The sequence below is a fragment of the Procambarus clarkii genome, chromosome 55 (assembly GCF_040958095.1).
Source record: "Procambarus clarkii isolate CNS0578487 chromosome 55, FALCON_Pclarkii_2.0, whole genome shotgun sequence".
Taxonomy (NCBI): domain Eukaryota; kingdom Metazoa; phylum Arthropoda; class Malacostraca; order Decapoda; family Cambaridae; genus Procambarus; species Procambarus clarkii.
Window position 1 is genome coordinate 23,562,538 of NC_091204.1, and position 13,581 is coordinate 23,576,118.

Sequence of the window (13,581 nt, forward strand, 5' to 3'; positions counted from 1 at the left end):
CTCCCGCACCTCAGCTATCCCTGCCTGCCTCGTCTCCAGTCGTGTCGCCAGTTGCGTTTCCTGTGGTGTGTGGTGTCGTTGCCCCAGACATCGAGGCTGCTCCCCGGCCTATATTGTCTCTGGCAGCTGTGTCTTTGGCCTGTGTCGACGTCCACGCTGTGCTGTCTCTTGGGGTGTGTGGTTCTGTTCCTAGGGTTGATAAGGCTGCAATGTCGAGTGATCGTGCGCTGTGTGGAGTTGCGTGACCGACCGGAGGTTCTGCTACGGTGCCTTCTGGCGGGGGTGATAGTTCCGACGACCTGCGACCTCTGTCCAAGCGTTCGCGGCGGGCTTTGAGTCTGTCTCCGCCTTTGGGTGTGGCCTGGGCCGACGTCCGGGATTTTGAAGACTCCGGAAGTTCGTCTTCTGTGAATGATGATGTGGGCGACGACGTTGGAGTGCCTGCTGCTCCAGTGGGCCATGTTACAGCGGTGTTGGGTCCTGTGTTGGGATTATCGCCTGGCCCTGGTCATGTATCTTCTCCGGCTGCCTCTGCGTCCCCGGTTGCTGGTACCCCGAGTTGGGAGGTTGTGGCACCGGCCGCGGTTGTGGGAGAGGGTGAGGACTTGGTGCTGTTTCTTAAGAAAGATACTGTTCCAGCAGCCCCCGTGCCTCTGGCATCCAGGTTTGTGCCTTCCGTGCATCTGCCCTTGGTGGTGTCGTCCTCTGCACAGCAGCCCTCTGCTCAGCCGTCCTTTGTTACTCCGCCTCCTGTGGTGTCGGCCTGTGCACCATCGCCCTCTGTGATTGTGTCCCCTGCGACTCTGCCCGCTATATTGCCGCCCTGTGTCTGGCCGGTCCTGTGCTTCAGTCCCGTGTGGTTCCACCGTCTGCCCCGAAGAGATCTGTGCGGCCTCTTCCCGTGAATTCCGCCCCTGTGGTGGAGGGCGCCGAGCTGGTTGTTCCTGACTTCATGCATCGACTGGGAGGATCACGTAGTCACGTTAACACGTCTGCGGAATTGTGGGCTCAGTGGGATGCCTACAGGAAGAAGTACCCGCGTGTTTTCTATCCTGAGAAATATGATGATGATTAACTATTTGTGTGGATCTTGCTTTGTGTTGCTTTATTTATTTGTTTTGGAGAGCTATGAAATACAGGTTATTTTTTTCATGTGTTTTTTGCCTGGTTATTTATGGGTTATAATACTCTAGTACTTTTTCTTTTCTGACTGTATTTAAATTGTTACCTATGTTTATGATTCCTATTTTTGTGTATTGTACGACTTTTGTTTGTGTGTTTCCAGTTCTACAGTTTGTCAGTGTGTTTCTTGCTTTGTACATATGAATGATGCTGTTGATGTTTTTCTGTTTTGTTATATTTGTGTTTCCTAAATAATAATAATAAAAAACAACGATTACAGCCTCATGAGACGTTGAGATGTAAGTTTCGTCCTAATCACATACTCAGACTTTGACAAAGCACTCAAGAGAGTGCAAAAGACTTGGTGTAAATTTTTAACATACATTTCAGAAATACTCAAGTTTGGGTTTATATCCTATGTTATTATGTCTGTGAGATGATATTACCATCTATAAATAAAAATGAAAATGTTCGTTTGTTCAAAATCGCTAATCTCAGAAAGTTCTTCACCGAATGCATTGAAATTTTCACACAACATTCCATTCGCATCCGAGCGCGTTAATATATACATATTATATAGATGTCACATCTGTGACGGGAAAAAACATGCTTATTTTGAAAAACTGTATTTGTTCATGTGTTTCTCATGGTAGGGAAATCATCGAAACCTCTTTACCGATTGCTTTAAAATTTTGGCACAACGTTGTATTCGAATAGGCGCGTGTTTTTATATACCTCCTATATGCATGCCACAACTGTGACAGGAAAAATCATTTTTTTTTTTAAACAGCACCATCTGTTGGACGTACGAGCAACAGATGCTGAAATCTCTGAAAGCTCTTCACCGATTGCTTTGAAATTTCGATACAACGTTCCATTCAAATACACTGGTGTTTTTATATACCGACCATATAGATGCCACACCTGTGACATGTAAAAAGATGTTTTTTTTTTTAAACAGCGTCATCTGTTGCACGTTATAGCAACTCACGCTATACTAAATATGTTACGATTCCATTTCAATGTTTCCGATTGCATTGATAAATTTAATTTTCATAAATTTCGATTTATTTTCATTTTGATTAAATTTATTTTGTGTGACATTGCATTGAAATTGAGCTGTGTTGTTTACCATACCATTCATTTCCTGAGTATAGTTTATTTATGTAATTTTTCATTGTTTTCATTTCATGTTTTTATCTGTTTTTCTTATATTTCAGTGATTGGAACATCAGATCATTTGATGTTCTTAATTTTCTGATGGGATCATCAGATCGTTTGGGAATGCATCGAACGAGGGAGTGGGGAATGTTAGCAAAATGTTAGGGAAATGAAATGTGTGGCTCAGCAACGCGTAGCCGGGTACAGCTAGTTACTAATATTATTAAAGGGGAAAGGGAACTCCACCCCTTGTCTCACCCCCTCCTATAGAGTAGAGGACCTCCACTCCTTCCTTCACACCCCTCCAAAGAAAAATCCCCCCCTCACAACTGAGGAGGGGTAAGGGAACTCTTTTCCCCTTCTTCCCACATAAGTAAGGGGGTAGGGGGTGCGCCATGGGCCTGAATCTGTAGTGCTTGTTAACATGGCTTGTTTCTTATCATAATAAATTTATTAATGGCTAATTTGTATTCCCTTATTATATACTAGCAGTACCTGGCCACACGTTGCTGCGGCTCAGCAACGCATATGCGTTGCTGAGCCACAGCAACCAATCCTGTCCACTATTTCCCCCTCACCTGTCTGCTTGGCCTCCCAACCATTCCCTACTCCACCGTCCCCTCATCTTCCCCATTATTCCCCACTCCATCATCCCCTCTTCCTTCCCACCATGCCCCACTCCCCTGTCCCTTTGTCCTCCCCACCATTCTCCATTCCCTCATCCCCTCGTCCCCACCATCCTAAACTTCCCAGTCCCTTCGTCCTTCCCAACCACTACCCCCTCCCAACTTCCCTCGTCCTCCCCACCATCTCTCACTTCCGTCCCCTTGTCATCCCCACCATTCCCCACTCCCTCGTCCGATGCCTTCCCAAACGGTCTGATGTTCTCATCAGAAAATTGGGTACATCAAGTGATCTGATGTTCCCATCACTGAAATATAAGAAAAACAATTAAAAAATGAAATGAAAATATGAGAAAAATATAAAAATAAACTATACTCACGAAATGAACGATCTGGTAAACAACACAGCTCAATTCAAATGCAATTCACACAAAATAATTTAATCAAAATTTAAATAAATCAAAATTTGTGAAAATTCAATTTATCAATGCAATCAGAAACATTGAAATTTATTTTTATTTTATTTTTATTTTTATTTATGCATATACAAGAATGTACATAAGGAATGTGAGGATATAAATATGGTAATTACAGTCTTGTAAAGCCACTAGCACGCGCAGCTGTTTCGGACAGGTCCTTAATCTAAGACAATTTTAAGGAGGTAAATACTTGCAAAATTTATAGACAAAAAAATGATAACAGATTACATGAAATTAAAAAAAAGAAAAGAAAATGAGAGAAAATTGTAGGTACAGTATATTAAAGCACATAGGTAGCTAAGATTGATTGCAATGACAGCTTGAATGGTAGTTGACAAAAAATTGGTAGGCACAATACAGCATATGGCTAGCACATAAAGTTACATAATATGGCTAGCACATAAAGCACATAATTTATAGACAAAAAAATGATAACAGATTACATGAAATGAAAAAAAAAGATGAGAGAAAATTGTAGGTACAGTATATTAAAGCACATAGGTAGCTAAGATTGATTGCAATGACAGCTTGAATGGTAGTTGACAAAAAATTGGTAGGCACAATACAGCAGAAACAATATAAGATTGATTGCAATGACAGCTTGAATGGTAGTTGACAAAAATTGGTAGTCACAATACAGCATATGGCTAGCACATAAAAGAAGACAGCAATGAATACAATGATAAGGTTGTTTGATATTACATAAAAATTAGGAGATTGGGTAACACTAGGTACAGAGCAAATTTAAAGCTCAGTGTAGGAAACTAAGAAGATGAAGTTAGGTACTTTTTGGTTTTGCTTTTAAATAAGGCAAAAGTTTTACAGTTTTTCAATTCACTAGGGAGTGAGTTCCATAGACTAGGTCCCTTAATTTGCATAGAGTGTTTACACAGATTAAGTTTGACCCTGGGGATATCAAAGAGAATATTTATTTCTGGTGTGGTGATAATGGGTCCTATTACATCTGTCCAGGGAGAGTTTCAGAGCATGGTTTGCATTTAAGAACAGGGTTTTGTAAATGTAGTTGACACAAGAGAATGTGTGGAGGGAGTTAATATTTAGCAAGTTTAGGGATTTAAACAAGGGAGCTGAGTGTTGTCTGAAAGCAGAGTTAGTTATTATTCTGATAGCAGATTTTTGCTGTGTGATGATGGGCTTAAGGTGGTTTGCAGTGGTAGACCCCCATGCACAGATACCATAATTAAGATAGAGGTAGATTAGTGCATAATATAGTGAGAGGAGAGCAGAGTTAGGAACATAATATCTGATTTTGGAGAGTATACTAACTGTCTTAGAGACTTTCTTAGTTATGTGTTGAATGTGGGTGCTGAAGTTGAGTCTCTTGTCTAGGAATAGGCCAAGAAACTTGCCATCATTTTTATTACTGATGTTAATGTTGTCTATCTGTAGCTGAACTTGCATTTGATGATTTGCTTCCAAATAAGATGTAGTAAGTCTTTTCGATGTTTAATGTTAGTTTGTTCGTTGACATCCATAAGTGGACTTTTTTTAATTCAATATTCACAACATTATTTAGTGTATGTGGGTTGAGGTTTGAATAGATAAGGGTAGTATCGTCAGCAAACAATATAGGTTTGAGAATATTAGAGACATTAGGCAGATCGTTTATATATATAAGAAATAGAAGAGGTCCTAAGATGCTGCCCTGTGGCACTCCAACGGTAATTGGTAGAGTGGAAGAAGTTGTATCATTGATGGTTACATATTGGTGTCTGTCACTAAGATAGGATCGGATGTAGTCAAGGGCAAGTCCTCGGATTCCATAATGCTGGAGTTTAAGTAAGAGGTAGTTGTGATTAACAGTATCAAAGGCTTTTCTTAGGTCAATGAAGAGTCCAATCGGAAGCTCATTTTTGTCAAGGGCTGAGTAGATAACGTCAAGGAGACTAATGATTGCATCGTTGGTGCTCTTTTGGGACCGGAAGCCAAACTGGCAGGGGCTGAGTATGTCGAATTTTACGAGGTAGGAATAGAGCTGTTTGTAAATAATTTTTTCAAATATTTTTGATAGAATGGGTAGATTTGATATTGGTCTATAATTGTTTATATCCGCCGGATTGCCTCCGGCGAAATGGAATTGTAACATATCTAGCATAGCATGTGTGTTGCTCTTACATGCAACAGATGGCGCAGGTTTTTAAGAAAAGCATTGTTTTACCTGTCACAGGTCTGGCATCTATTACACACAGAAATCACAATTGCGTGATGCATCAAATAAAGAAATCAACAAAGGCCGTAACGAGGATTCGAACCTGTGTCCGAGAGCATCCCAGACGCTGCCTTAATCAACTGAGCTGCGACATGGTCAAAAGGAGTTGAAACCGAAGTTCTACTGAGCTTACTGGATCCTGCAGCCTCTCTGAGGCATAAACCAGGGTTTTACACAACTCTCCCCATGCACTCGAGCTATGTCAATAGGCTGTTCCCCCTCTTCGCCCTTACTTCATTACACACAATGATGATTTGTTCATTTGATGCATCATGCAATTGTGATTTCTGTGTGTAATGAAGTAAGGGCGAAGAGGGAGAAATGGCCTATTGACATAGCTCGAGTGCATGGGGGAAGTTGTGAAAAACCCTGGTTTGTGCCTCGGAGAGGCTGCAGGATCCAGTAAGTGGGTTGGTAGGTTTAGTAGAACTTCGGTTTCAACTCCTTTTGACACTGTCGTAGCTCAGTCGATTAAGGCAGCGAGCGTTTGGGATGCTCTCGGACGCAGTTTCGAATCCTCGTCACAGCCTTTGTGGATTTGTTCATCTGGCATCTATTCTTATACTTATGAAATGAATAATATGGTAAACAACACAGCTCAATTCCAACACAATGTCACACAAAATAATTCACTAAAAAATTAAATAAATCGAAATCTATGAAAATAAAATTAATCAATGCAATCGGAAACAATGAATTGGAATTCGTGACATTTAGTATAGCGTGCATGTTGCCATTATATGCAACAGATGGTGCTGTTTTTCAAAAACGCATGTTTTTACCTGTCACAGGTGTGGCATCTATATAGTAGGCATATAAAAAGATGCGCCTATTCGAATGCAATGTTGTGTCAAAATTTCAAAGCAATTGGTGAAGAACTTTCGGAGATTACAGAGTGTATTGCTCTTACGTCCAACAGATGGGGCTGTTTTAAAAAAAAAACGTGTTTTTTCCTGTCACAAGTGAGACATGTATATAGTAGGTATATAAAAAGACGCGCCTATTCGAATGCAACGTTGTGTCAAAATTTCAAAGCAAACGGTAAAGAGGTTTCGAAGATTTCCCTCACATGAAAAAACACATGAAAAACACGGTTTTTCAGAAAAGGCATGTTTTTTTCCGTCACAGACGTGACATCTATATAGTATGTATATAAAAACCTGCTCGCATGCGAATGGAACGTTGTGTGAAAATTTCAAAGCAATCGGTGAAGAACTTTCGGAGATTAGCGATTTTGAACTAACGAACATATCCATTTCATTTATATAGATTACTAGCTGTACCCGGCCACGCGTTGCTGTGGCTCAGCAACCATGTGCGTTGCTGAGCCTCAGCAACCTTCCCCTGTCTCCAGAACGCATGTGCATTCAGCTCAGCAATGCATGTGCGTTGCTGAGCCACAGCAACCTTTCCCTATCTCCTAGTCCTCCACACCATTCCCCATGCCCCATCCCTCTTCCACCCAGCAATTCCCCACTCCCCCGTCCCTTTGTCCTCCTCAACATTCCCCACTCCAGCATAAGTTCGTCCTTCTAACCATTCCCCACTCCATCGTCCCCTCCCCTACCCTACCATCTCCCCATTTCCCCATCCCCTCATCCTCCCTACCATTCTCCCCCCCCCTCCTCTGTCCCCTCGTACTTTCCACCAACCCCCACTCCTCTGTCCCCTTGTCCTCCCTGCCTTTCTCCATTCCCCTATCCTCTCGTCCCCAACTGTCCCATCCCCTTGTCCTCCCCACTATTACCCCCTCCTCTGTCCTCTCGTCATCCCCAAAATCCCCCACTCCCGTCCCCTTGTTCTCCCTGACATTTCCCACTCCCTCATTCTATGCATTCCCAAACGATCTGATGATCCCATCAGAAAATTAAGAACATCAAATAATCTGATGTTCCAATCACTGAAATATAAGAAAAACAGATAAAACATGAAATGAAAACAGAAGAAATACATAAATAAACTATACTCAGGAAATGAATGGTATGGTAAACAACACAGCTCAATTTCAATGCAATGTCACACAAAATAAATTAAATCAAAATGAAAATAAATCGAAATTTATGAAAATTCAATTTATCAATGCAATCGGAAACATAGAAATGGCAATCGTAACATATTTAGTATAGCGTGAGTTGCTATTACGTGCAACAGATGGCGCTGTTTAAAAAAAATCTTTTTACATGTCACAGGTGTGGCATCTATATGGTTGGTATATAAAAACACCCGTGTATTTGAATGGAACGTTGTATCAAAATTTCAAAGCAATCGATGAAGATCTTTCAGAGATTTTAGCATCTGTTGCTCGTACGTTCAACAGATGGTGCTGTTTAAAAAAACACGATTTTTCCTGTCACAGGTGTGGCATGCATATAGGAGGTATATAAAAACACGCGCCTATTCGAATACAACGTTGTGTCAAAATTTTAAAGCAATCGGTAAAGAGGTTTCGAAGATTTCCCTCCCATGAGAAACACATGAAAAAATACAGTTTTTCCGAAAAAGGCATGTTTTTTCCCATCACAGACGTGACATCTATATAATATGTATATATGCAACGTCGTGTCAAAATTTCAAAGCAATCGGTAAAGTGGTTTCGAAGATTTCTCTCATGAAAAACACATATAAAACAAAGTTTAAAAAAAAAAGCATGTTTTTTCCGTCACAGACATGACATCAATATATTTTGTCCATAAAAACCTGCTCGGATGCGAATGGAACATTATGTGAAATTTTCAAAGCAATCGGTGAAGAACTTTCGTAGATTAGCGATTTTGAACAAACGAACATTTCTATTTTTATTTATAAAGATTAACAGGTGCCACAGCCTACTTTACAGTGTACAAGACTGGGTAATAAAGACAATGTTTTGTATTCCATTGGAGTAGTTACGGAGGTGATAACAAGCAGAGTCCAGCAGTTACCTTCTTAGACTCGTTCTAGCGCCTCGCCGTTGTTATTAAGACGCCAGACTGCAGGAGAAGCTAGTGTATGAGCTTAGCGAGGCTATGTGAAGGCTGCCTTGTGAGTTGTTGCTCAGATCTCTACGAGCTCTTGTGGCGACTGGTAGGTGTGTGTGTGTCTGTTTGTAAGGTTTTTGTGGCGGTTTATTTTTTCTTTAATATATTATGAATATTTGATTTAGTAAAGATCTCTTACTTTGAACATAATTTATACTGATCTCTTGAACAACAGATTTTTTATTTAGCGAGTACAAAAAAATAGAATTTTACATGCAGTTATTCTATAAATCCCCTCTTCCTGGTCTCCGTATTTAAACTAGGCATATTGAAATATCGGTAAAAGTTAACTACATGACTGTTAGGTTTAGTTTGCCTACGGTGTCGACTGCGTGATTGTTAACTTTGTAAATATTGACGTGGGGAGAGTTCAGACCGTAGTTTACTAAATATATTTAAATTGCTTAGTGGTCACGGATTAAAATCCCAGCCCACTCGCTTCCCCCCCCCCCCTGGTCCCTTGGGTCGGTTTCAATAAAGGGGTCGAGGGATTGGAGTAAGTTTAAAGATTTGGTAAAATTTAATCTACAAGCCACTTGATGCACTTTACTGGATACGTAAATAACTAGATTTTTAGTAAATGAGAAACTTTCACTAGATAGTTGAAAGTTTTTATATGGCAGGAACTTCCAATATTGATTAGTGTCCGCGGGGGTTCTCTGCAACAAACTGTCATTAACTAGCGGGTACTCCATTACTAAAGTGACAGTACTGTAGAGTATTGGCATGTTGTCGACCCTTCTATGCCAAGCGTTTTAAAAACTATATTTCTCTGGGTTGTAGGTACACCACCCGGGGCTTTTGAAAAGAGGCTGTTCACAAATGAACTTCATCCACAAGGAGGGGTGGAGGAGAGGGTGAATTAAAAGGCAGGATTTGGGTCAAGAGATTTTTAGTTCAGACAGATATATAAATGCAGCTATTGTATCACGATCTAAAATCTCTGACGTCGGTTCACTAGAGTAACGGTGTACTTAAGAATGTTACTTCATGGGCCAATAAGATTTTTTACTTAAATCTACCTCTTCGCAGGATAAACATTGGCAGTTGTCTACCACTCCTTCACGTTCCACTTGTTTCTTCATAATGTTTTGGTAAGTTAACTTAATGCTTTACATTTAAACGTGAAGTTGGACGAACTAAACTGTTCATTGGAGGCCATTAATCCTTTCCCAGTCTCTCGTTAGTGGTTCACGCACTAGAAAAATTTTCCTCCTCCTATAACTTGATTTAACAGGGAAACAAAGGAATTTGCTTGGTACGCAGGTTTGTTTTTTAATATAAAAACTTGTGGGATGTGTTGTAACTTGCTCGTTTAGTGTTTAAGGACTTGGTATATTTTTTTTATTAGTAAATTCAAAGGACTAGCCTAATGGTGTTGTCTTTGACAACCCGCCTTACCCATATACATAAAGGCCCATACACGTCGGGGGGGGGGGGCCCCCCCCCCCCAACTCTGCATGTATACGGGCCGCCCGAACAATAATTCCTCCAAGAATTTGAGCTTCACCTACCCTTGAAGCGTGGTAAGTTTTGCTAGTGGCTTGCAGAACGGCCGTAAGTAATTGAAGACTTGAATAGTCAAACGTGTTGACCCTGCCTGAATCAAATGACAAAGGGTAAATATTTGAGTAGACAAGCTTTAAAGATTAGTTATTAGAGAATTGGGTTTCTTTAATAGATGTAAACAATTTGGTTTTTAAATTTTTGTGGCAAGGTAGGTGATGTAACCAGGCAGAGAACAGTTGACCCAGTGCACGTTCAGTTTTCCCTGTAAACTAGACGGGCATAAAAAGCTAAATTGCTTTAAATTTCTGGGAACGATACTCGTCTGCAAATTGCCTAAATCTTTTACAAAAGTGGGTAGGACTGTCTAAAATAGATTAAAGAAACAAATTATCTTCCAAATAATTTGCCTAGAAACCACTTGGTTGCTCTAATATTAAAGTGTACAAAATAAAACGGTTCTGTACTAGAGGGGCTTCACAGCCCCCCCCCCCCCCCCCCCGTGTCTTCTCGGACGTGCAGAGAAATTCGGGTCGTACTGCCGGAGGGGTGTCGTCTGGAGGCTCGGGAGATGCTCGGTCTATCCTAGTGTTGACCACTAGAGCAGAAAGACTTGCTAGGATCAGTACAGGCAATGTATCACGTTGTGCACTGTCCAGCACTCTGCCTCATATGCTGGCCTGGTACGTAATTTTCATTAGATTCCCCCCTCCCAGGCCCCTAATTTGCATACACTGAGAGCATAATATACTTTAGATTTTTCAAACTCCGAAGCCGCTCCAATTTAAAATTGGGTTCTGCTACTCTGGCAAAATCTTGATCATACAAGTTTCTATGGTAAACCCTGCACTATTCTTCAAACTCGCTAGATTCGGCCCTATCTAGTCACCATGAGTAACTTGTTTTAACAAAACTTGCTTAACTTTGTTAAAGGGAGCTTGTTACCTTGAGTGTCTTCTTACTGCAAATGGAATGCGTGCTCCTTCACTCTAGACACGTAGTTTGTCTTAAGATATCATTAAAAGATTTAAAGTGTAAATACACAGGTGTACACTACCTTTTGAATTGGTTGCCTCAATGGTATTTAGAGGCCCCAAAAGTAAATCTGTTTTGACAGTCGGCTTACTCCCCCTAACGTCACAACTGGGACCAGGTAACTTTGACTAAAAAATTTCCCAAAGTTATTGATCTCCAGGTTGTAATCATTCCTGTGGCTTTAGTGCAGCTTGTACCTTGACCTAGACTCCAGTGACTCTCTAGAGGTTTAGGAATGTTCGCCTCTAGTTTACCTGCTGGAAACAAGACCAGGGTGCCTTGTTGTGGTGGAAAGGTCTCATTTGCCCTCTGTAGTTTCCGAAATCTAGAATCGGAATTACTGCAGTCTTATTACAGCTTAAATCGCCTAACAGTCGAAAGACTAAACATAATGTAGCTTTAGCAAAGCTTTTGAGAATGTCTATTGAAGGGGGCTTAGAATTCTGGATATTGCAGGTACCATCTTAACCATGCTGTTACCGCTCTTCAAAGGGAAGACACAAATGTGGACTGCGGTAGTAACTTCTGTAAGTACTGCCTCGCCCCAGTCCTGGGACTCTATCCACTATTTAAGAATCCTTTCTACAAAGGACAAAAAAATTAGGTAGGAAAATTAATTTCTAAGGATTGTTCTTCGATCTAGTAAAGGCTTTGAAATTGAGAAATGGACAGATGCACTGGGTTCTGAGACTAGGTAGCGAGTTGGCAGGTATGGGATAACTGGTAAATTCTTAGTCGGAATCCAAAGATATGTTGGGCAGGTTTTTACTTCTATAAATACATATGCATGTTTGGAGTAGGGCAAATGTTACCATAAATTTGGAGGAATTGGTAGGCTACTAGTGGTTTTTCTCTAGATGGTCTTAAATTGTGTAGCTAAACTTCGGTAACAAAATTACAGCACGGACGTAAATCCACCCGGACAACTTTGAAGGATTAATTTAAATTGGAAAACGGCATCTTACAAAAAAGTTGAAGGTAATGCTAGTTTTAATGTTGCTGGAAACGATGTAACAAATCTCTAAATATGCTGAAAAATGGAAAAGTCAACATTGCGTTTAAATTGGTAAAGTTTGAAATTATATTTGAGGACGACCTCTGCAAATACTGATGAAAACGGTAAGTTACTAGGCAACAAATTCCCCCCACCCCAAAATAAAGTTGAAAATGCCTAAGACGTCCTATAAATGTTGCCTAATAAGGGAATACTGCTTCTAAAGTTGGTTTAATGTTCTCTTCTACAGGCCCTCTAGAAGAGCGTGCAAGGTGTTTGGCGTGGCGGCCACAACTACAGCTGCCGTAGTTCTAGGTGTAAGGCTACACTATAGATCTCAGGCGGGCAGGTGTTCCTCCCAACGACAGCTCTTGGGACAAACTGTTGTAGTCACCGGAGCTTCCGCTGGTAGATAAAACTTGCCAAAGTTTCTCACCACGGGTGAAAGTTATTTAAGGCTGGAAAGTTTAACGACCACATTTTGTAACATTTAAACTCTAGCTTGGGCCTTTAATTTATAGGAGTGAAAGTTCTGTTGATTAGTGTTAGTGTATCATGGACCTGTTTAAGTAGTGAATTTAGTTTATTCTTCACTGCTCGTGGAAAGATGGAGATTCATTAATTGGTTGTACTGTCATTCTGGTATCTCCCAACTAGGCATTGGGAAGGAGGCTGCACGAGACTTGGCCCAACGAGGCGCACGGGTTATCCTCGCCTGCAGGAACATAGAGAAGGCCCAGAAGGTTGCAGGTAAATATTGACGAGGAACAGTAGATTTCACTGTATAGCTTGATTCCCTCATCATTCCATGTTGGGTCAAACACACAGTAGTCAACAGAGTACTTTGTTTAACTTGACTGGCATTCGGTAAGCTAATTAAAAAATTACTTTGGGCTTCCTATAAATGGGGAACCAATGTTTTGATGGAAGATTAGAATTTTATGGCAGTGCTCCTGCCTGCTAAGTGACTTGTACAAAAGACCGTGTACTATTACTTCATGTAACCTTGCTTTCAGACGATATAATAAAAACTACAGGTAACAGAAAGGTTGAAGTGCGTCAGTTGGACACTTCAGATCTGTCATCGGTCAGAAAATTTGCTAAAAGCATCTTGGCAACGGAGAAGTCTCTGCATGTCCTGGTAAGAATTTTTTTTTCAAAATGTAACTTGCTATATATTCAAAGTTTCCATGTGGAAAAAAATCCTTGCTCTATATTAACTTTTATGCTTTAAGCCCAGGCTCGGTGTTGTTTGTACACACTCGCTCTCTGGAAGGGCTTCACAGAACCTAGAGACTGCTGCCTAAAACATTTGGTTCAGACTTCCGGAGGACAGATTCGTGTTAGAAAATTTTTACTACTAGCTGTGTACCCTGCCACGCATTGCTGTGGTTTAACAATGCATTGCTGAGCC

The 13,581-nt window shown here is 40.8% G+C and overlaps 1 protein-coding gene across 1 annotated transcript in view; it reads left to right on the top strand.

Annotated features, from left to right (window-relative positions):
- Positions 1–8,588: 8,588 nt before the first annotated feature.
- LOC123755744 (retinol dehydrogenase 11) overlaps positions 8,589–13,581 on the top strand; it is a 32,460-nt gene continuing 27,467 nt past the window's right edge. Inside the window, exons 1-5 of the mRNA XM_045738497.2 lie at positions 8,589–8,678; positions 9,665–9,726; positions 12,418–12,575; positions 12,825–12,917; positions 13,184–13,308. Coding sequence (XP_045594453.2) covers positions 8,604–8,678; positions 9,665–9,726; positions 12,418–12,575; positions 12,825–12,917; positions 13,184–13,308 — 513 coding nt within the window. The 5' untranslated portion in view covers positions 8,589–8,603. The remainder of the gene's footprint in view (positions 8,679–9,664; positions 9,727–12,417; positions 12,576–12,824; positions 12,918–13,183; positions 13,309–13,581) is intronic.